Consider the following 24,249-nt stretch of genomic DNA (forward strand, 5'->3'; position numbering starts at 1 on the left):
TCGTGGTCAAGGCAGGCAGAATGGTCAGGCAGGCGGGTACAATGTTCAGAAACAGGCAAGGGTCAAAACCGGGAGAACTAGGAAAAAGGAGAACGGAAAAAGCAGGAGAACGGAAAAAGCAGGAGAACAGAAAAAGCAGGAGAACAGAAAAAGCAGGAGAACAGAAAAAGCAGGAGAACAGAAAAAACAGAAAAAGCAGGAGAACAGAAAAAGCAGGAGAACAGAAAAAGCAGGAGAACAGAAAAAGCAGGAGAACAGAAAAAGCAGGAGAACAGAAAAAGCAGGAGAACAGAAAAAGCAGGAGAACAGAAAAAGCAGGAGAACAGAAAAACTGCTGATTGACTTGGAAACATGACAAACTGGCACAGAGAGACAGGGATAAATACACTGGGGAAAACAAGCGACACCTGGAGGGGGTGGAGACAATAACGAGGACAGGTGAAACTGATCAGGGTGTGACACAGTAGGGATGACCAGGGATGACCAGGGACCAAGTACTTTTGGGTGTCAGGGAAAATGTATGGAGTAAAAAGTACATTATTTTCTTTAGGAATGCAGTAAAGGTAGTCAAAAATATAAATAGTAAAGTACAGATACCCCCAAAAACTTACTTAAGTAGTACTTTAAAGTATTTTTACTTAAGTACTTTACACCACTGACTATACATCAATAAAAGTTAATGGAATCTATGCACAACAACAATAATGCCCAATCTGCATGTTCTTTGTAGTCTTGTGAAACGTTTTAATGTTTGTTGTGATGCAAGAGTTTGATGCTCTAGTAGATATAGTATGGATGTTATGACTAACAGATATGGGGTAATATCCTCTATAAAACCTCAGCTACCGCCTTCTTACTTCACTGGCTCAACTTTGTCACAAAATATTACTCAGAATGGACTTTTTATTATGTAAGTCACTAAGTATAGTTTTTATACTGACAGTGAGTAAAAAGAGTTGATGCTTGCAATTTGGCAACTTTGAATTGCCCCATGAATGTAATTATTTGCATTTTTTTTTATTATTTGCTTGTTTTTTGCATTTACAGTGTACAGGGTAAACCATTCCTGGATAGTTACTTGCCTATTAACCTTTTCTCATGGTAAGTGCATTTACACCGTTATATTTCCTTCATGTTACAGTAGGCTACTTGTTAAAGTAGATGTTTTATCTGGAAGCTATAATCATAATGCTGAGTAATGTTGTGCATTGCATTTAAGCCTGACAGATATTGACACAAAACAGTGATGTTTGGTGTTGGAAAGTGTTTTTTTTCTTCTCCAAAGTAAGGATACTAATTAGTCTAATTTCCATTAGCACTTAATATAGCATTTGTTTTACTGAAATACTTACATTGCAGTTATGATGTCTTGTTATACGGAAGAACACTCTGAGAGGCGCCAACTTCATGGTAAATACTTTTCAAATACTACATTCTAAATATTTATTGCTCTGGGTCCGGTTTCCCCGATAGCGATGGAACTCAGGCTTACAAGTGTTTTAACGATGTATCTTTCCTACGACCGCCGAAGATGTAACATGCGTAATTGAAAACACCATGCAGAGAACGGTTGCTCTATATGTGTAGGGAAGTATTTAAACACTTGCTTAGGTCCAACCTCTGATCTTTCCAAGCATTTTTAGGATCAAAAGAAAGGGAGCGCTGCTGTCAGCTTCATCCATTCAAATCTTACCTTAACATACTTATTTCACGACACTGACGACGGATCTGCTCCTAAAGAGATATTACCGCCTACCTCTGCAAATATTGAGGCGGCTTTTTCTAGTGCTTACCCAATAAAAAATGCATTAAATCACTGATTTGGCACATTGCGCACGTTAGGCTACATATCATGAAATACACTGAACAAAAATATAAATGCAACATGTAGTGTTTGTTCCATGAGTTGAAATAAAAATTCCCCGAAATGTTCCATAAGCACAGAAAGGGGGGTGGTGAGCGGTATTTCTGTCTTTAAAAAAGCCCTTTTGTGGGGAAAAAAATAATTATTTCTGATTGGCTGGGTTAATTCATTTATTTCAATTGACTGATTTTCTTATGAACTGTAACTCAGTAAAATATTGGAAATTGTTGCATGTTGCATTTATATTTTTGTTCAGTATTGTCACGTCCTGACCAGTAATAGAGGTTATTTGTTATTGTAGTTTGGTCAGGACTGGCAGGGGGTATTTGTTTTATGTGGTTCGGGCTGGTTGTGTAAGTTGTAGGGGGTTTGATTTAGTATTCCGGGTTTTGGGCACTGTTCTATGTTTATGTATTTCTATGTTCAGTCTAGTTATTTGTATTTCTATGTTTAGTTGATTGAGGGTTCTATAAATAGGTATGTGTTTGTTTTAGTATTTGTGGGAGATTGTGCTGTGTATAGCTTTGTTGCCTTACCGGCCTGTTATTAGTCATGGTGTGTTTTTTTTTGTGTACGTATTTATTTTGGTTTACCTTCTTTGTTCCATTTAAATAAAAGAAGATGAGTGCACATTTCCCCGCTGCGTCTTGGTCCACTTTACCCGACGACAACCGTGACAGAATCTCCCACCAACCAAGGACCAAGCAGCGGGGTAAGGAGCAATGGATAAATTATATGGACTATCAGGGGAATTGGACATGGGAGGAAATTCTGGACGGGGCTGGACCTTGGTATCAGGCTGGGGAATACCGTCGCCCACTGGAGGAGATAGAGGCAGCCAAGGCGGAGCGGCGCCGGTATGAGGCATTGTATGCGCCGAAGGGGAAGCACGAGAGGCACCCCCAATAATTTTGTTTGGGGGGGCAGACGGGTAGTTTGGCTAGGCCAGGCAGTAGACCTAAGCCAGCTCCCCGTGCTTTTTATGGGAAGCAGGTGGAGAAGAGAGCGCCGGAGTATGCGGAAGTGCGCACAATCTCGCCCATACGTACGCACAGTCCAGTGTGAGTGATCCCAGCCCCTCACAAGTGCCGTGCTAGAGTGGGCATCCAGCCTGGAAGGAGGATGCCTGCGCAGCGCATCTGGTCACCGGTGCGCCTCCTAGGTCCAGGCTACCCTATGCCCGCTCTACGCACGGCAACCATCAGGCCCCTGCACAGCCCAGTTCGCCCTGTGCCAGCACTTCACTTGTGCAGGGCTACTAGTTCCATCCAGCCAGGACGGGTTGTGCAGGAGGTGCGATCGAGACCTCCAGTGCGTCTCCACGGCCCGGTATATCCAGTACCAGCACCACGCACTAGGCTTCCAGTGCATCAGCCCAGTCCAGTACGTCCTGTTCCTGCTCCCCGCACTAGCCCTGAGGTGCGTGTCCCCAGTCTGGTACCTCCACTACCAGCCCCACGCATCAGGCTTCCAGTGCATCAGCCCAGTCTTGAGCTTCCGACGACAGTGCCTCGTCCAGAGTGTCCGGCGACAGTGCCTCGTCCGGAGTGTCCGGCGACAGTGCCTCGTCCGGAGTGTCCGGCGACAGTGCCTCGTCCAGAGTGTCCGGCGACAGTGCCTCGTCCGGAACTTCCGGCGACAGTGCCTCGTCCGGAACTTCCGGCGACAGTGCCTCGTCCGGAACTTCCGGCGACAGTGCCTCGTCCGGAACTTCCGGCGACAGTGCCTCGTCCGGAACCAGGAGAGACGGCCCACTGTCCGGAACCAGGAGAGACGGCCCACTGTCCGGAACCAGGAGAGACGCCCTACGGTCCGGAGCTCCCAGAGTCGCCCTACGGTCCAGAGCTCCCAGAGTCGCCCTACGGTCCGGAGCTCCCAGAGTCGCCCTACGGTCCGGGGTCGACGGAGAGGGACATCGCTGTAGAGATGTTATGGGAGCGGAGTGAGCCAGGGGTGGAGCGGGGTCTGCGTCCAGCTCCTGAGCCACCTCCTGAGGGGGGAGTATTTGGGGAAAGAGGGGGTGTTGCAGGAGCACCGTCGGTGACGGTGTCCACCCTCCCTTCCATGTAGTTTTGGGATTTATTTTGTTTTGGGGGTTATTTTTGGTTATTTGTGTGAGGTGCATCCGGGGTCTGCACCTTTGGGGGGGGGGTACTGTCACGTCCTGACCAGTAATAAGGGTTATTTGTTATTGTAGTTTGGTCAGGATGTGGCAGGGGGTGTTTGTTTTATGTGGTTCGGGCTATGTATTTAGGTAGAGGGGTGTTTGGTTTATGTGGTCCGGGGTTTGTTAGTCTATGTTCTATGCTAGTGTATTTCTATGTTCTGTCTAGTCTATTGTAGTTCTTTGTTTAGTTAATTGGGGTTGGACCTTCAATTGGAGGCAGCTGGTTATCGTTGCCTCTGATTGAAGGTCCTATAATTAAAAGTTTGTTTGTCATGGGATTTTGTGGGAGATTGTTGCTGTCTATAGCTTTGTGCCTTACCGGCCTGTTCTTTGTCGTTGTGTTATTCTGTCTACGTGTTTGTTTTGGTTTTCCTTCTTTGTCCTTAAATAAAAGAAGATGAGTATACATTTTCCCGCTGCGTTTTGGTCTACACCCTACGACACCCGTGACACACTATTTAACATGTATTTCAAGATCCAGAGAAGAGGGTCCTGCACAGCTGTATTTGAAAACATTTCCCAAAACTCAGCATGGTACTAGGAAAAGGGCTTTTAACAGCTCCTGGTATAAGGACAATTCATGGCTTGAATATTCTGTAAGTCAAGATTTGACTTATTGTTTCGCCTGTAGGCATTTTTCTCTGCCCAATACAGCTGAATCTGCCTTCACATCAGTCAGGTTTTTGTAACTGGAAAAAGGCGCTGTTTAAAGATTCTGGGTTTGAGCTCCATTTGAAGCCAGAGCATCATATCAATGCTATGTATGCTTGGAATCAGCATAAAATGGCTATTGACAGCAACTCATCAATGTTAGATGTCATAAATAAGGACCGGAAAAAGAAAAGCGGAGGAAAACTGTACTTACATTAAAACAATTGCAGATGTGCTCCTATTAACTGGCACCCAAAATATAGCACAGAGCGGTCATCGAATCTGATGACCCTCACAACAAGGGTCATTTTTTGACATCTTAGAAGAAATAGCAAAGCATGACCCTCTCAAAGACAAAAGGATGAATGCATGTGGCAATGCTAAGTACACAAACCACCAAATCCAGAACAAAGTTCTTGAGGGCTTAGCTGAGGTGGTACAAGCTAAATAATAGTAGTAAAAGAAAGTGACGTTTTTTGGGTAATTGCAGATGAAACCAAAAATGTAAAGAAAAAATAACAAATGTCTTTAGTTGTGAGGTACTATTACAACGGGGTCATCCACGAAAGCTTAGATGCAGCAGGTCTCACAAAAATGATAATTGACTGCCTTGAAAACATGGTCAGGACTCCAGAAATAATCTTGTGGGGCAAGACTATGATGGTGCATCCATCATGAGCGGAAAGCATTCTGGTGTGTCTGCACGGATTAAAAAGAGTGCATGATTTGCATTTTATGTGCACTGTAATGCGCATTGTTTGAATTTGGTTCTTGTCGATGCTGTAAAATCAGTGCCTGAGGCAGTTCACGTTTTTGCTCTCCTGCAGAAGCTTTATAACTTTGTATCTGGCTCGTACGTTCATCTCAAGTGGCTTGCAGTTCAGAAAGAGCTGTATCCACAGCAGCAGCCCAGGGAACTGCAGAGACTTAAGGTGGACATGCAGATACATGGCATGCCATAATCTGAGGGACAGGCTTCCAGCAGTTCTGAGAGTGCTACAGGATATCACACTTGAAAATAGTGGTAACAGATCAGTGGAGGCAAGGGGCCTTCTTTCTCAGATAGATTTACATTTCATAGGGCTTTTGGTTACCTTTTATAAAGTGCTTGGTGATGCCAAATGTCTTTCTGACATGCTCCAATCAAGCTCTCTTGACCTAGCAAGGGCTGTGGATCTAGTACATGCCCTTACAGACACATTACAGGACTACAGAAGTGAGGGTTACTTTGGAGAACTATGGAAAGAGGTTGAAGAGATGGCAGAGCACTGCAAAATAAGTGTACAAACAGTGTGTAACTGACAGCCTAAAACAAGCTTAAGATTTCATGACTCATTGATGATGAGCGCTGTAGGACAGAAAAATAGTGACCAAAGTGATGATGAGAGCTTCCAAAGGGCTATCTTTTATCAGGTGCTTGACAGTCTCACAGCTGAGTTGCAGAGGCGTTTTTCAAAGAAGAATTGCAAGATAATGCAAGGGGTCCAGTTTCTCAACCCAAAGAGTGAATGAGGAGCCTCTGCCTTCTTGAATGAGGAGCCTCTGTTTGCCTTTGCTCAGACCTAAGAGTCAGATTTAGAGGACCTCAAACATGAGGTTCATCAAACCAAGAGGCTTCTAGATAGGAGAGAGAAAAGTGGAAGGGACAGACCGTCTACTCTCCTTGACTTTGTTGTGTTTCTATAACCTTATAAAGACATCTTCCATGAGCTATTTCGACTTAGTGAGATTTCTGTTGTTACACCAGTCTGCAGTGCTTCTTGCGAGAGAAGCTTCTCAGCTTTAAAACTGATTTAAACCCACCATAGGACAACAATGGTTGATGACAGGTTAAGTCATCTCGGAATTCTCAGTGTTGAGTCATGGAGGGCACACTCCTTCAACATTAATGAGTTTGTGAAACATTTTGCCAGTTCTCACCAGAACCGCAGAATTATGCTGTTTTAAATCTACCTAGGATAATTTGGCACTTAGGCGGTCCCTCTGGTCATGATTAAAACCTGCACTGTGTACAAGCTAGCACACTTACATTCTAAAATGATAAATATAAACTGTATCATGTCACACAGATTTAATTTGTTCTTGATTAGGCCAATTTGAAATCTTTTCTTTGCTATTAGTTAACATAATATATATGAGCATAATTATGATACTGTACATTTGTAATATTTTTTCTAGTTTCTGCTTGATATCTGGTATGTCAAATTGCAGTGTGTTTTTTTTTGATTATGTACTTTTTTGAAAATAAACTATGCAATTTATGTAACACACAAATGCTATCTTATCTCCTTGGTGCTTGAGCTTTATTTTCCTAAAATATAGATCCAGATTATATATTCATGAAAACAGAGTGACCCAAGTCTCTCCAGTATGTGAGTACAGTACACAGTGTGTGTGTGTGTGTGTGTGTGTGTGTGTGTGTGTGTGTGTGTGTGAGAGAGCGAGAAAGAAATTTAGCCGCAGTTCCGAGGTTGAGACACTGACTATTCATAGTATGTCAAAGAATTCTAGTGAAGTAACCCTTTTGGACCACACTACCAAATTGAAGATCTCCGTGTTAAGTGAATTATCACTTCTACCTCTAATCAGCAATCATTGGATTCATTCATGGTCCTTAGATGCCAGGTTAGGGTTACACACACATTTTCTGTTATGGTCTATGGACCCCCTGAATTAGCCTTGGCCACGCCCTGGCTACCCCATGTATAAAACTCTAGTTCTGCCACTGACCACACTGCCAAGTCTCATCATATCCATTGATCAGGCCTACCACCGTCATGTCGGTAGCAAACTTGATGATGGTGTTGAGTGAACAGGGTGCACAGGAAGGGACTAAGCACAACCCCCCCGTGTTGCGGGTCAACGTGGCAGAGGTGATGTTGCCTACCCTCAGGAAGTCCAGGATCCAGTTGCAGAGGGAGGTGTTCAGTCCCAGGGTTCTAAGCTTGGTGATGAGCTTGGAGGGAACAATGGTTTTGAACGCTGAGCTGAAGTCAATGTACAGCATTCTCACATAGGTATTCTTTTCATCAGTGTGGAGTGCAATTTGATTGCATCATCTATGGATCTGTTGGGGCGGTATGAACATTGGAGTGGGTCAAGGGTGTCTGGGATGATGGAGTTGATGTGTGCCTTAACCAGCCTTTCAAAGAACTTCATGATTACAGATATCAGTGCTACAGGGCAGTAGTTATTGTGCCATGAAGCCTTAGAGTTCTTGGGAACAGGAATGATGGTAGTCGTCTTAAAATGTGTGGACAGTAAAAGGCCACTCTAAAATGTGCAGTTTTTGCACATTGCCACAAGTTTTGAGGGAGCGTGCAATTGGCATGCTGACTGCAATAATGTCCACCAGAGCTCTGCCATAAGCCACCTCCAATGTCGTTTTAGAGAGTTTGGCAATACGTCCAACCGGCCTCACAACTGCAAACCATGTGAAATCATGCCATTCCAGGATTTTCACATCTGGCTTCTTCACCTGTGGGCTCGTCTGAGACCAGTCACCTGGACTGCTGATAAAACTGTGGGTTTGCACAACTGAAGAATTTCTGCACAAACTGTCAGAAACCATCTCAGGGACGCTCATCTGTATGCTTGTCGTCCTCACCAGGGTCTTGACCTGACTGCAGTTCGGTGTCGTAACCGAATCAGTGGGAAAATGCTCACCTCGATGGCCACTGACACACTGTGATCTTCACGGATTTATCCCGGTTTCAACTGTACCGGGCAGATGTCAGACAGCGTATATGAAATTGTGTGGGTGAGCGGTTTGCTGATGTCAACGTGCGACCCATGGTGGCGATGGTGTTATGGTATGGGCAGACAACGAAGCAATTTGAATGCACAGAGAGATGGTGACAAGATCCTGATGCCCATTGCCGTGCCATTCATCTGCCGCCATCACCTCATGTTTCAGCATGATAATGCATGGCCCCATGTCTCAAGGATCTGTGCACAATTCCTGGTAGCTGTAAATGTCTCATTTCTTTCATGGCCTGCAAACTCACCAGACATGTCACCCATTGAGCATGTTTGGGATGGTCTGGATTGACGTGCACGACAACGTGTTCCAGTTCCCGCCGATATCCAGCAACTTCGCACAGCTATTGAAGAGGAGTGGGACAACAATCCACAGGCCACAATCAACAGCCTGATAGAAGGAGATCATGCTCCATGAGGCAAATTGTGGTCACAAGCCCCTACATTTTTAAGGTATCTGTGACCAAAAGATGCATATCTGTATTCCCAGTCGTGAAATCTATAGGTTAGGGCTGAATTCATTTATTTGAATTCACTGATTTCATTATATGAACTGTATCTCAGTAAAATCGTTGACATTGTTGCATGTTGCGTTGATATTTTAGTTCAGTGTACTTAACTTATTCATCTGTACATAAAGATGAATACGGAAACATACATATGTGTGATAGGGTTGGCATGACATCCAGGGAACTCTTACCACTCTTAGTACACTACATTTGACTAGGGCCCATAGAGCTAGTAGTATGCTATGTACGAAATAGGGTCCTATATGACACTCCCCACTGGATAAAACTGGTTGAATCAACGTTGTTTCCATGTCATTTCAACAACAAAAAATCTATATGATGACATTGAATCAACATGGAAAACTGTTTGGATTGCAAAAAGTAATCAACATAAGGGAATTTCATATTTATTTCACCCAACTTTTAACCTAAATCCAGTAACATGGTGACATTTTTGTTGATTTTATATTGAATTCACACTAGTTGACAACTCAACCAAATGTAAATCAAAAATAGACGTAAATCGTAAATTTAAGATGTTTCTGTTCCAATTCTATATGTCCAGAGTTAACTGTAAAGAGGAAAGACCTGAAGCGATGTGACAATGATAACCGCGTATGCGTCACTGACGATAGTGACTGTGTCCCCAGAACTCATGTGTCTCATGGTAGGAAGTTGACTCTTTCACCTTCATGATATCAGATTGTTTTTACTATTACTTAACTAGTACTTTTACTGGAACTAGTACATTTATTAGTACTGTTACTACTACTTTGAGAGAGAGTACATTTGCTGAGACTAAAAGTAATGTACAGTGCCTTCAGAAAGTATTCAGACCCCTTGACTTTTCACATATTTTGTTACGTGACAGCCTTATTCTAAAATGTATTAAATAAAAGATTTCCTCAGGAAGATGTTTCTACAACTTGAATGGAGTCCACCTGTTGTAAATTAAATTGATTGGACATGATTTGTCCAATCATATAAGGCCCCACAGTTGACAGTGCATGTCAGAGCAAAAACCAAACCATGAGGTCAAAGGAATTGTCCGTAGAGCTCCGAGACAGGATTGTGTCGAGGCACAGATCTGGGGAAGGGTACCATAAATGTTCTGCAGTATTGAAGGTCTCCAAGAACACAGTGGCCTCAATCCTTCTTAAATGGAAGAAGTTTGGAACCACCAAGACTCTTCCTAGAGCTGAGCAAATCGGAGGAGAAGGACTTTGGTCAGGGAGGTGACCAAGAACCCGGTGGTCACTCTGACAGAGCTCCAGAGTTCCTCTGTTGAGATGGAAGAACCTTCCAGAAGGACAACCATCTCTGCAGCACTCCACCAATCAGGTGTTTATGGTAGAGTGGCCAGACAGAAGCCGCTCCTCAGTAAAAGGCACAGGACAAGATTCTCTGGTCTGATGAAACCAAGATTGAACTATTTGGCCTAAATGCCAAGAGTCACGTCTCGAGGAAACCTGGCACCATCCCTATAGTGAAGCATGGGGGTGGCAGCATCATGCTGTGGGAATGTTTTTCAGCGGCAGGGACTGGGAGACTAGTCAGGGTCGAGGGAAAGATGAACAGAGCAAAGTACAGAGAGATCCTTGATGAAAACCTGCTCCAGAGTGCTCAGGACCTCAGACTGGGGTGAAGGTTCACCTTCCAATAAGACAACGACCCTAACCACACAGCCAAGACAACACAGGAGTGGCTTCGGGACAAGTCTCTGAGTGTCCTTGAGTGGCCCATCCAGAGCCCGGACTTGAACCTGATCGATCAACTCTGGAGAGAGCTGAAAATAGCTGTGCAGCAACGCTCCCCATCCAACATGACAGAGCTTGAGAGGATCTGCAGAGAAAAATGGAAGAAACTCCCCAAATACAGGTGTTCTAAGCTTGTAGCGTCATACCCAAGAAGACTATAGGCTGTAATTGCTGCCAAAGTTGCTTCAACAAAGTACTGAGTAAAGGGTCTGAATACTTATGTAAATGTGATTTAGAGTTTTTTATTTTTAATAAATTAACAACAACAAAAAAATTAAACTGTTTTTACTTTGTAATTATGGGGTATTATGTGTAGATTGATGAGGGAAAAAAGCAATTTCATCAATTTTAGAGTAAGGCTGTAACCTAACAAAATGTGGAAAAGTCAAGAATAAGTCTGAATACTTTCCGAAGGCACCGTATCTACTTATAGCAAAATATTCTCTCATGGCTCTGGTTTCCTCTATCATATGTTTTATGCATTTCTGACTTGATGTCAAATCTTCAAATAATTCTAGTACTCCAATGCCTTTTCGTTTCTCCATTTGCCTCCATTTTCAGAAAGGGTGAATATATCATGCTTTTTTCTACTCACTGACTATGCTCTGACTCCGTATCCTCAATGCCTTTGGAGTCAGCAATATAACGTCAATGCAGAAAGCATGCACTCTCTCATTTTCAGTCAGTAAGTACATCTTAAATATTGCACCTTTATACTTTATTGAGACATACATTTTTAGATCAAGCGTAATCAATGTTATATCAATTGACTATGCACCTATGTTGAATTGCTCCATCACCTGGGTGTCCTTTTATGCTCCCTTTCTGCTGGACAAAATACTGTATATCAGAAATAATGCTTACCATGACAGCATTGACATTTAAAATTGTCTTATTTATTATTAATATTAATTTCAGGACCACTCCGATTTATTCTTGTATGGGAATCTTCAACCTTGGTGGACGAATGAATGTAACTTTAAAAATTAAGAACAACATGAACGGAATGGAGTCGTGGTCAGAGCCCTACGAAGTGGCAGTACAGGAAGCAAGTAATAACCCTTTAATTGCTCATTTTAGCACATAATTTGAGATGAGGGACACCTTTTCATGTGTTGTTTATTTCAATTATTAACAGGTGTCTTGTTGAATCTTGAATTCATAAATGCATTTATAAATTGGTTTATACATTTATGGAATATATTTAAAAAAATGTTTTATTTATTAGGATCACCATTACTCTTCCTGGGGTCCAAACAGTGTTAAAACAGTTACATCACAACAAAATACACCAACAGCCTACATCATAAGTAAAACAATACATCATACATTACATTATTGCTCTAATATTACAAATGTACTACATAAAATCCACAATACCAAAACATTCCAGTGTGTGTGTGTGTGTGCGCGTTTGTGTATTTGTGTCTCCTCACAGTCCGCATTGTGCCTTGAGGTGTTGTTTTATCTGTTATTTAAATCTGATTTTACTGCTTGCTTGAGTTACTTGATGTGGAAGAGTTCCATGTAGTCATGGCTTTCTCAGAGTCTGTTCTGGACTTGGGGACTGTAAAGAGACCCCTAGTGGCATGTCTTGTGGGTGTGTTAGCTGAGCTGTGTGTTAGCTGCTTGAACAGACAGTTCTGTGTTTTCAACACGTCAGTACCTCTTACAAAGACAAGTAGTGATGCAGTCAATCTACTTTGAGCGAGGAGAGATTGGCGGGCGTATGTGCTTGATATTAGCCCTCTGTGTACATTTAAGGGCCAGCCATTCTGCTCTGTTCTGGGCCAACTTTAATTTGCCTATGTCTTTCTTTGCAGCACTTTCAGGTGTGATAAAACGAAAACCTGTAGACCTGTAGGCTTTTACATTTTTATATGTATTTAGGACTAGCTTATTACTTTCCACCCATTCTAAAACAAACTGCAGCTCTTTGTTAAGTATAGCAGTGACTTCACTTGCTGTGGTAGCTGCCGTATATAATGGTGAGTCATCAGTTACACAGGCTTTGTGTGTGTGTGTGTGTGTGTGTGTGTGTGTGTGTGTGTGTGTGTGTGTGCTCCTCATAGTCTGCGTTGTGCTGTGAGGTGTTGTTTTTTCTGTTCTTTACTATGATTGTGAGGAATGTGGGGACAGTAAGAGGGGATGTGAATTTGGCCTTTCATTTAGTTCTCTTTTTGCCAAATGGAACAGTAAAAGCACCTTGTCCTACCATCACATCAGTCAATGGCTCTGACAACTCACTGGAGGTGACATGGGGGATCAGCAAGTTGTACACTAGATGTCGAGTCCGTTACCGAATGGCCACCACTGACAAATGGACTGAGGTATTGACTTCATTCTCTTCTGCTCTAATCTCACTACCCAAATGGACTCAGGTATTGACTTCATTCTCTTCTGCTCTCACCTCACTATCCAGAAATCTTCAAGTCTCTGACAGTGCACATGTTGTTATATGATGCATATTTTAATCCAATGTTACATTTATTTGGGTAGTTAAAGCCTGAACCCAGACTACGTCCAAAATAGCATCCTATTCCCTATAGGGTGCACTTCTTTAACCAGGGCCCATAGGGCTCTTTTCAAAAGAAGTGCACAATGTAGGGAATAGGGTGCCTTTTGGGACAGAGACACAGTGGTATACTGCCATCTCTCACACCAGATCCCAGCCTATGTTCTTGTGGCAAACGCTGAAAAAGCAGTCTACACGATTGAAGGCCTCAAGCCTTTCAGCAGCTACATCATTGCCGTTTCCTGTATTTTGTCATTTGGTCACTGGAGTGACTGGAGCATGGAGACAACTGGGACAACACAGGAGAGTGGTAATAAAATTAATGATATATCCAAGTCATTCCTTACACATGCTTCAACATTTCGAAACCTTACTGAGACTGTCAACTACCCTGGATAGCTACATCATGGGAAATAGACTTTATGGAATCAGCAAGTATGTTAGTTCAGTGGTGTGTGACAAAGCTACATTTGAAAACAGCATATGGATGCCAGAATAAGATGTTGTGTGCAGGAGGGCTCCTGATACTGCCACATCATGCTAGGTCTTATTTTTGTGTTTTCACAGCACCCTCTAGACCGCCAGATATCTGTTATCATATGGAGATGGTGAACAAACAAGGACCTCATCACCTTATGCTTATGTGGAAGGTAATTTGAGTTTAAAACATTGTTCTTCGGTTTATCATCAACTTTTAGCTTGCTGTCGAAATCTATACTCAGGATTTGATAAAAGTCAGCATCTAATCCGATCTGAGGCCTTATCTGATTGACCTTTCAGTCATGTACAGCTGAAGTCGGAAGTTTACATACACCTTAGCCAAATACATTTAAACTCAGTTTTCACAATTCCTGACATTTAATCCTAGTAAAAATTCCCTGTCTTAGGTCTGTATGTAAACTTCCGACTTCAACTGTATGTATAGTGGGGTCCGAAATGATAGACACCCTTGATAATGATGAGCAAAAACTGTAGGTTTGCTGTGTTAAGGTTTATATGTATGTATGTATGTATGTATGTATGTATGTATGTACAGTACCAGTCAAAAGTTTGGGATTTTCTTTATTTTTACTATTTTCCACATTGTAGAATAATAGTGCAGACATCAAAACTATGAAATAACACATATGGAATCATGTAGTAACCAAAAGAGTGTTGAACAAATCAAAATATGTATTATATTTTAGATTCTTCAAAGTAGCCACCCTTTGCCTTGATGACAGCTTTGCACACTTGGCATTCTCTCAACCAGCTTCACGAGGAATGCTTTTCCAACAGTCTTAAAGGAGTTCCCACATTTGCTGAGCACTTGTTGGCTGCTTTTTCTTCACTCTGCAGTCCAACTCATCCAAACCATCTCACCTGGGTTGAGGTCGGGTGATTGTGGAGGCCAGGTCCTCTGATGCAGCACCATCACTCTCTTTCTTGGTCAAATAGCCCTTACATAGCCTGGAGGTGTGTTTTGAGTCATTGTCCTGTTGAAAAACAAATGATAGTCCCATTAAGCGCAAACCAGATGGGATGGCGTATCGCTGCAGAATGATGTGGTAGCCATGCTGGTTAAGTGTGCCTTGAATTCTAAATAAATCACAGACAGTGTCACCAGCAAAGCACCCCCACACCATCACCACTCCTCCTCCATGCTTCACGGTGGGAACCACACATACGGAGATCATCCGTTCACATACACTGCGTCTCACAAAGACATGGCGGTTGGAAGCAAAAATCTCAAATTTGGACTCATCAGACCAAAGGACAGATTTCCACCGGTCAAATGTCCATTGCTTGTGTTTCTTGGCCCAAGCAAGTCTCTTCTTCTTATTGGTGTCCTTTAGCAGTGGTTTCTTTGCAGCAATTCGACCATGAAGGCCAAATTCACGCAGTCTCCTCTGAACAGTTGATGTTGAGATGTGTCTGTTACTTGAACTCTGAAGCATTTATTTAGGCTGCAATCTGAGGCTCGTAGCTCTAATGAATTCATCCTCTGCAGCAGAGGTAACTTTTGGTCTTCCTTTCCTGTGGCAGTCCTCATGAGAGTCAGTTTCATCATAGTGCTTGATGGTTTTTGCGACTGCACTTGAAGAAACTTTTAAAGTTTTTGAAATTTTACAGATTGACTGATCTTCATGTCTTAAAGTAATGATAGACTGTCATTTCTCTTTGCTTATTTGAGCTGTTCTTACCATAATATGGACTTGGACTTTTAACAAATAGGGCTATCTTCTGTATACCACCCTTACCTTGTCACACCACTGATTGGCTGAAACGCATTAAGAAGGAAAAAATGTCCACAAATTAACTTTTAACAAGGCACACCTGTTAATTGAAATACATTCCAGGTGACTACCTCATAAAGCTGGTTGAGAGAATGCCAAGTGTATAACGCTGTCATCAAGGCAAATGGTGGCTACTTTGAAGAATCTCAAATATAAAATATGTTATGATTTGATTAACACTTTTTTGGTTACTACATGATTCCATATGTGTTATTTCATAGTTTTGATGTCTTTTAACTATTATTCCACAATGCAGAAAATAGTAAAAATAAAGAAAAACACTTAAAGGAGTAGGTGTGTCCAAACTTTTGACTGGTACTGTATGTGTATTTGTTTTTAATAGTATTTCAGTGAAGGTACATACATTATCCAATCAATAGATATATTCTTAAATCTGAATAGGCCATTTAACTTTAAAAAATGTATTTGTTTTTGTATTTCAGGCCCTTGATGTTTATGATGCTCACGGACATATTCTTGGGTACCAAGTGAGCTACACACAAACAAAGCGCCCCTCTCTGAGTGTGACAACTAACACCACAGATCTGAAGGTGGTCCTTGTGGTGACCGAGGATGAGTTGGAGGTCACAGTTATGGCGTACAATAGCGCTGGTGGATCTCCTTACTCTCATCTAAAGATTGACCTGAGTCTTCATCAGAGTGAGTTAAATGTCTGTTTTCATGAATAGATAGTGACTACAGAGGTGTTTGACTTTTTCATTTTAATGGGTGATAATCTCAACACCCAGAACCAAATCTCTGCACTAGTCGAATAACCGCTTGTCACGAGGCTAAATGCGTGATAAATGGTAATGTACTTCTGAGAAAATGAGGTAGAGAAGAAGTCTCTAATCTTAACAACCATCTGGTTGATTAGACTCCTCCACCCCTGGCAAAATTGTGCAATATCCTTTTTGTGTCAATATCACCCATTTCTGTAGAAGCCTGAGAGGGAAGTGAGAAATGGCAGATGCATAAGCCCTCTGTCTCCAGCCTTTAAGTCAAATTATTTTCCAGCGATGTTAGATGTATTTTTCTAGATTGCCCTTGAACTATTCATTCAAAAATCAAAACTGTTTAGTTAGACATTCAACATAGGTTTTTTACATTACTGACATGAATTACAGTAGTCACTGAAGGGGCAAGGCTTTTCACCTTGTGTAATTGGTCAGATATGAGGTCAATTAACTTATTAAACAGTGGATGTTGGTGTTAGCTCTACCCTCAGTGAGAAGACTTTGGGTGAATTCTGAAGATGATAGGCTAGTGCTTCAATGGGATGTGGGACACATATCCCTGCCAGTTAGTGAGGTTGCCAATGAGTGGGCCACTGATGCTGCACATCCCACATCCAGTCACTGGAAACGAGTGAATGGCTCCACCAGATCAACAGTCTTGAAAGGTAAATGCATGGGCATGCATGGTGATGAAGTAGACAAAGCATTGATACCACATGTATCACAGTTCGATCGCAATAAGACACGTTGACTGTGCAAATGCATGCACCTCTGTTTCAGACCATCTTCAGCCTGGGACAACATACAGAATCAATGTTTACCCCATATCTAATCAACTGTGTGGGCCACCCAAGTCAATCATTGCCAACCTAGAGTACGGAAGTAAGTAGGGCTAATGTTAAAGTCATAACATTTATTCACTTATTGTTTATGTGAAATGGGGTTCCTACTATTCCTAGAATATGTCGCACAGGCGGCTTGTGGCACCTTTATTGGGGAGGACGGCCGCAGAGTAATGGTTGGAACCTAATGAATGGAAGAATATCAAACACGTGATTTCCAGGTATTTGATCCCATTCCATTCACTTCTTTCCAGCCTATTACAGTAGTCCCTGAAGGGGCAAGGCTTTTCACCTTGTGTAATTGGTCAGATATTAGGTCAATTAACTTGGGGCGGCAGGGTAGCCTAGTGGTTAGAGCGTTGGGCTAGTAACCGCAAGGTTGCAAGTTCGAATCCCTGAGCTGACAAGGTGCAAATTTGTCGTTCTGCCCCTGAACAAGGCAGTTAACCCACTGTTCCTAGGCTGTCATTGAAAATAAGAATTTGTTCTTAACTAACTTGCCTAGTTAAATACTGGTAAAGTAAAAAAATATTATGAGATGTCTTCCCCTGTTGCTTCAGCGCTTTTAGGTGCAGTCGGAATGCACGTTGTGGATGTGACTAAAAACACAGTGACTGTACAGTGGGAGTGGCAGAGAAAGGAGGTTCACCACAAGGTTCTCAAATACAGAGTGATACTGTGCCTGGGGGAGATACAGGTCGAATGTAAGAGCATTTCCTCTATTTACATATTAGTCCAGGCGATTTGTGATTTTTTAACTTTTTCATTAAGCATGAAACTTGCTACACTTGTACAGTTTGAATTTATATACACTGCTCAAAAAAATAAAGGGAACACTTAAACAACACAATATAACTCCAAGTCAATCACACTTCTGTGAAATCAAGTTGTCCACTTAGGAAGCAACACTGATTGACAATAAATTTCACATGCTGTTGTGCAAATGGAATAGACAACAGGTGGAAATTATAGGCAATTAGCAAGACACCCCCAATAAAGGAGTGGTTCTGCAGGTGGGGACCACAGACCACTTCTCAGTTCCTATGCTTCCTGGCTGATGTTTTGGTCACTTTTGAATGCTGGCGGTGCTTTCACTCTAGTGGTAGCTTGAGACGGAGTCTACAACCCACACAAGTGGCTCAGGTAGTGCAGCTCATCCAGGATGGCACATCAATGCGAGCTGTGGCAAGACGGTTTGCTGTGTCTGTCAGCATAGTGTCCAGAGCATGGAGGCGCTACCAGGAGACAGGCCAGTACATCAGGAGACGTGGAGGAGGCCGTAGGAGGGCAATAACCCAGCAGCAGGACCGCTACCTCCGCCTTTGTGCAAGGAGGAGCAGGAGAAGCACTGCCAGAGCCCTGCAAAATGACCTCCAGCAGGCCACAAATGTGCATGTGTCTGCTCAAACGGTCAGAAACAGACTCCATGAGGGTGGTATGAGGGCCCGACGTCCACAGGTGGGGGGTTGTGCTTACAGCCCAACACCGTGCAGGACGTTTGGCATTTGCCAGAGAACACCAAGATTGGCAAATTCGCCATTGGCGCCCTGTGCTCTTCACAGATGAAAGCAGGTTCACACTGAGCATGTGACAGACGTAACAGAGTCTGGAGACGCCATGGAGAACGTTCTGCTGCCTGCAACATCCTCCAGCATGACCGGTTTGGCGGTGGGTCAGTCATGGTGTGGGGTGGCATTTCTTTGGGGGGCCGCACAGCCCTCCATGTGCTCGCCAGAGGTAGCCTGACTGCCATTAGGTACCGAGATGAGATCCTGAGACACCTTGTGAGACCATATGCTGGTGCGGTTGGCCCTGGGTTCCTCCTAATGCAAGACAATGCTAGATCTCATGTGGCTGGAGTGTGTCAGCAGTTCCTGCAAGAGGAAGGCATTGATGCTATGGACTGGCCCGCCCGTTCCCCAGACCTGAATCCAATTGAGCACATCTGGGACATCATGTCTCGCTCCATCCACCAACGCCACGTTGCACCACAGACTGTCCAGGAGTTGGCGGATGCTTTAGTCCAGGTCTGGGAGGAGATCCCTCAGGAGACCATCCGCCATCTCATCAGGAGCATGCCCAGGCGTTGTAGGGAGGTCATACAGGCACGTGGAGGCCACACACACTACTGAGCCTCATTTTGACTTGTTTTAAGAACATTACATCAAAGTTGGATCAGCCTGTAGTGTGGTTTTCCACTTTAATTTTGAGTGTGACTCCAAATCCAGACCTCCATGGGTTGATAAATTGGATTTCCATTGATTATTTTTGTGTGATTTTGTTGTCAGCACATTCAACTATGTAAAGAAAAAAATATTTAATAAGATTATTTCTTTCATTCAGATCTAGGATGTTTTGTTTAAGTGTTCCCTTTATTTTTGTGAGCAGTATATTTGAGGGATTTTGCATGAATGTTAGATTTCAAGTTAGGATTTGGTCCTACGTGATAAAGTCATTGTTTTGCCTGGGTTAACAATCATAGTCTTGAAACTATTGTTGATATACAGACAGATTAATTGCTATTCTATTCACCATCTCAGCTATCCCTGTCTGGCCAGATGTATGGCAGCACACATTCTTCAAACTTCGCGCAAACACAGGCTATTCTGTTAATTTACTGGCGGAGACTTCTAATGCCAACATTTCAAGAGAAATTATTCCTATTAAAACACATATTTTTGGTAAGTATTTCTTTAAGTACAGTATTGTTGAGAACATACACTACCGTTCAAAAGTTTGGGGTCACTTAGACATGTCCTTGTTTTTGATAGAACATTTTTTGTCCATTAAAATAACATCAAATTGATCAGAAATACAGTGTAGACATTGTTAATGTTGTAAATGCCTATTGTAGCTGGAAACGGCTGATTTTTAATGGAATATCTACATAGGCCCATTATCAGCAACCATCACTCCTGTGTTCCAATGTCACGTTGTGTTAGCTAATCCAAGTTTATAATTTTAAAAGACTAGTTGATCATTAGAAAATCCTTTTGCAATTATGTTAGCACAGCTGAAAACTGTTATTCTGTTTAAAGAAACTGTAAAACTGGCATTCTTTAGACTAGTTGAGTATCTGGAGCATCAGCATTTGTGGGTTCGATTACAGGCTCAAAATTGCCAGAAACAAAGAACTCTCTCTTCTGAAAGTTCTTTGTTGGCAGCTTCATTAAATACTACCCGCAAAACGCAAAACTCTGCCTAGAAGGCCAGCATCCCGGAGTCGCCTCTTCACTGTTGACATTGAGACTGGTGTTTTGCGGATACTATTTCATGAAGCTGCCAGATGAGGACTTGTACGTTGTCTGTTTCTCAAACTAGACACTCTAATGTACTTGTCCTCTTGCTCAGTTGTGCACGGGGCCTCCCACTCCTTTTTCTATTCTGGTTAGGGCCAGTTTGCGCTGTTCTGTGAAGGGAGTAGTACACTGCGTTGTTCGAGATCTTCAGTTTCTTGGCAATTTCTCACATGGAATAGCCATCATTTCTCAGATCAAGAATAGACTGACGAGATTCAGAAGAAAGTTCTTTGTTTCTGGCTATTTTGAGCCTATAATCAAACCCACAAATGCTGATCCTCCAGATACTCAACTAGTCTAAAGAAGGCCAGTTTTATTGCTTCTTTAATCAGAATAACAGTTTTCAGGGTTTCTAATGATCAATTAGCCTTTTAAAATTATATACTTGGATTAGCTAACACAACGTGCCATTGGAACACAGGAGTGATGGCTGCTGATAATGGGCCTCTGTACGTCTATGTAGATATTCCATTAAAAATCAGCCGTTTCCAGCTACAATAGTCATTTACAACATTAAAAATGTCTAAACTGTATTTCCGATCAATTTGATGTTATTTTAATGGACAAAATGTTTTGATTTCTTTCAAAAACAAGGACATTTCTAAGTGACGCCAAACTTTTGAACGGTAGTGTATATGATTAGTCAGAAAGCCTTACAGTATCAAGATGGTAGTGTATAATATCATTAGAATTGGGCAATTTTAAATATCCCATCTAGCTACAGGCTTGATTCGGTCCAAAGCTGCTTGCTTGTGCATTGGTGTATTTTAATGCATACCTCATTATAATGTTGGTGGAATATTAAATACAATGTTATTTTGTCCACATTGGTTTTGATTTACAAAATAAACATAAGTCTGAGTATATGAAACTCGTTCCATTTTCAGAACATAATGAAATAATATTCACCGTCTGTCTAATCGTCCTGCTTACCCTTGGCCTTGGAGTTTTCTTCATCTTATCCAGAACTGTGTAAGTCATACATTTTTGTATTTTTCTTCATAATTAAAACCTACACATTGCTTTTGCTTTTCTCATTGCTTATGTGTACTTAGCTTCATCAGTATCATAACATAAGGCTCAAGGCTCTTTGTCATTAATGATCAGGGATGATGCTTGTTTTTTCCTGTTGCTCTCTGTGATATGTGAATAGGCCTTATCTGACTGTCCTTCGGGTTATGTGTATGCAGGTGTAGGATCTTAATTTGACCAGTATTGTCGAAGCAAAATAATCATGCAGCAACAGGATTTGAACATTTAGTCCATAATGTTGCTTGATCAATGGTTAGGCTATTAGCTGGACAAAAATAGGCAACTGTTCATGAAAAGTGAAATACTGTTAATATAACCTTGTGTTAGTGCAGGTTTTTCAGTGAATTTATGTAAATCATGAAGCTCATCTGCATTTACTGCTGCGCAGGAAAATGATCTGCACTAAAAGTGTTATCAAATTAAGATCCAACATCTGTATATGAATGACGTGATGGCCAATCAGATAATGCCTATACACATATCACCAAGAGTAATAGAAAAAAATGGCACTCTAATTCGGGTTTTTCTTTTCTTATTTTCCGCTTGTCTCTGTATATTTGCTGTGTATGTTTTTGTATGTATGTATTTGGCTTTTTTATGCTGCACCATAATTTCCTTTCGGGGGACAATCAAGATACACTACCGTTTAAAAGTTTGGGGTCACTTAGAAATGTCCTAGTTTTTTAAAGAAAAGCACATTTTTTGTTCATTAACATAACATCAAATTGATCAGAAATACAGTGTAGACATTGTTAATATTGTAAATGACTATTGTAGCTGGAAACGGCAGATTTTTTTATGGAATATCTATATAGGCCCAAATGGCATGTTGTGTTAGCTAATCCAGGTTTACCATTTTAAAAGGCTAATTGATCATTAGAAAACCCTTTTGCAATTATGTTAGCACAGCTGAAAACTGTTGTTTCTGATTAGAGAAGCAATAAAACTGGCCTTCTTTAGACCAGTTGAGTATCTGGAGCATCAGCATTTGTGGGTTCGATTAAAAGCTCAAAATGGCCAGAAACAAAGAACTTTCTTCTGAAACTCATCAGTCTATTCTTGTTCTGGGAAATGAAGGCTATTCCATGCGAGGAATTGCCAATAAACTGAAGATCTCGAACAACGCAGTGTACTACTCCCTTCATAGAACAGCGCAAACTGGCTCTAACCAGAATAGAAAGAGGAGTGGGAGGCCCCGGTGCACAACTGAGCAAGAGGACAAGTACATTAGAGTGTCTAGTTTGAGAAACAGACGCCTCACAAGTCCTCAACTGGCAGCTTCATTAAATAGTACCCGCAAAACACCAGTCTCAATGTCAACAGTGAAGAGGCGACTCCGGGATGCTGGCCTTCTAGGCAGAGTTCCTCTGTCCAGTGTCTGTGTTCTTTTGCCCAACTTAATCTTTAATTTTTATTGTCCAGTCTGAGATATGGCTTTTTCTTTGCATCTCTGCCTAGAAGGCCAGCATCCCGGAGTCGCCTCTTCACTGTTGACGTTGAGACTGGTGTTTTGCTGTGTCATGTCGAAGGTTAAGGGCTTTTCTCTATAATTCCACACTGCATATTTAGTTTAAACACACTGTGCATATTATTATTGTGTTCTTTTCTCTGCAGCTACAAAACATATTTCTTTCCAAAAATTGCTAATCCTGGGGCCAGTGTTGTTGGACGATGGCTTTTGGAGTCACACCATGAGGTAATTTTCATGGCCACGCACGGTTTCATCCCCCATTTGGGACATGCACCACATGTCGGAAATTGTTGTGTACAAAGAGAGAGTGGAGTGTTGTGTTTAGTTAAGCTCCTTAAAACCCTAGACCACAGTCTAATGTCTATAATGTACATTTCCCCCAACAGAAAAACCGTGTGAAGAATGTACTGAAGCTGGAGGAGTTCTTAGTCACTGATCTCTCAGGAGAAAAAGGCTTTGTTGAGCTGGGGCAAGAAAGGCCACCTGTGAGAGAGGACGGGATTTTTAACCCTGGTTCATCTCACAGTACCCTCAATATAAAACATATTTTTATTCCGCAAAATACAGAATACATTGAAAATACTCCTAAAAGTAACAGAGAGAACAGGGATTCCTCCCTGATGTTTAACAATGTTGCCCACATAGAGAATGGCCAGGGTAGCTTACTTCCAGAAAGCACCCAAATACAATGCAATTTTGACTATATACAGAACAAGCATACTCTTGGGGATTCTCTAAAAATAGCATTTTTAGAGAACACCCCAAGCAATGTTGAGTAAATTGAAAACACTTTTTCTCAGCAATAAAATGCTCAATATGGATCGTCTTAAATGAATGCCGTTTTAATATTCTCAATAAACAAGCCTAGATTTTCCATTTACATTTTGTAAATGTAAACCATTTTAAGTGCTACTGTTCTTCATAATGTAACAGGCTTTGTTTATTCCTCTTATGTTTTGAGGTTGGACTTTAGCACGTCTAGCTCGTTAGCACGTAGGGCCACCGATTGGTGTCACCTCGTTAGTCATTATGTGTTACACCTGTGCCGACCTAGTGTTCTTGAGAGATGTGGAGGGTTACCACTTTTAGTTGGTGCTCCTTATTTTAGATTTATAGACAAACAATCCTTTATCTGATCATCCCTGTTTTCGTTTTTGCTCCACTGTTTGGTTTGCTTCCTGTATAAGTTTGGTGTTATTTTATTTTTTTTGTGCCTCTTCTTAGGCAAATTTAGTGGGCTCTCGTGGTGGGTGTCTTTTAGGTTCCAGTTGTTGTTACTTGACAACTTTCAGTGGACAACCCCACATCTTTCAGAACTCCCCCTAAAACCCCACTTGTTTCATTTTGGTTGTTATCAGTGACTCGTTAGT

At 41.9% G+C, this 24,249-nt stretch overlaps 1 protein-coding gene across 1 annotated transcript; it reads left to right on the forward strand.

Annotated features, from left to right (window-relative positions):
- The first annotated feature begins 260 nt into the window (after positions 1–260).
- LOC106587036 (interleukin-6 receptor subunit beta) lies at positions 261–24,121 on the forward strand. Its single transcript, XM_014174888.2, has 17 exons — positions 261–910; positions 1,048–1,101; positions 1,360–1,410; positions 9,516–9,617; positions 11,269–11,392; positions 11,626–11,759; positions 12,904–13,037; positions 13,373–13,532; positions 13,790–13,872; positions 15,942–16,158; positions 16,715–16,900; positions 17,016–17,117; positions 17,638–17,781; positions 19,618–19,758; positions 21,264–21,348; positions 23,023–23,104; positions 23,266–24,121. The coding sequence occupies exons 1-17, from the start codon at positions 895–897 to the stop codon at positions 23,656–23,658; spliced, it is 2,208 nt and encodes a 735-aa protein (XP_014030363.1). The 5' UTR covers positions 261–894; the 3' UTR covers positions 23,659–24,121.
- Positions 24,122–24,249: the final 128 nt, after the last annotated feature.

This window comes from Salmo salar, chromosome ssa26, assembly GCF_905237065.1.
Source record: "Salmo salar chromosome ssa26, Ssal_v3.1, whole genome shotgun sequence".
Taxonomy (NCBI): Eukaryota; Metazoa; Chordata; class Actinopteri; order Salmoniformes; family Salmonidae; genus Salmo; species Salmo salar.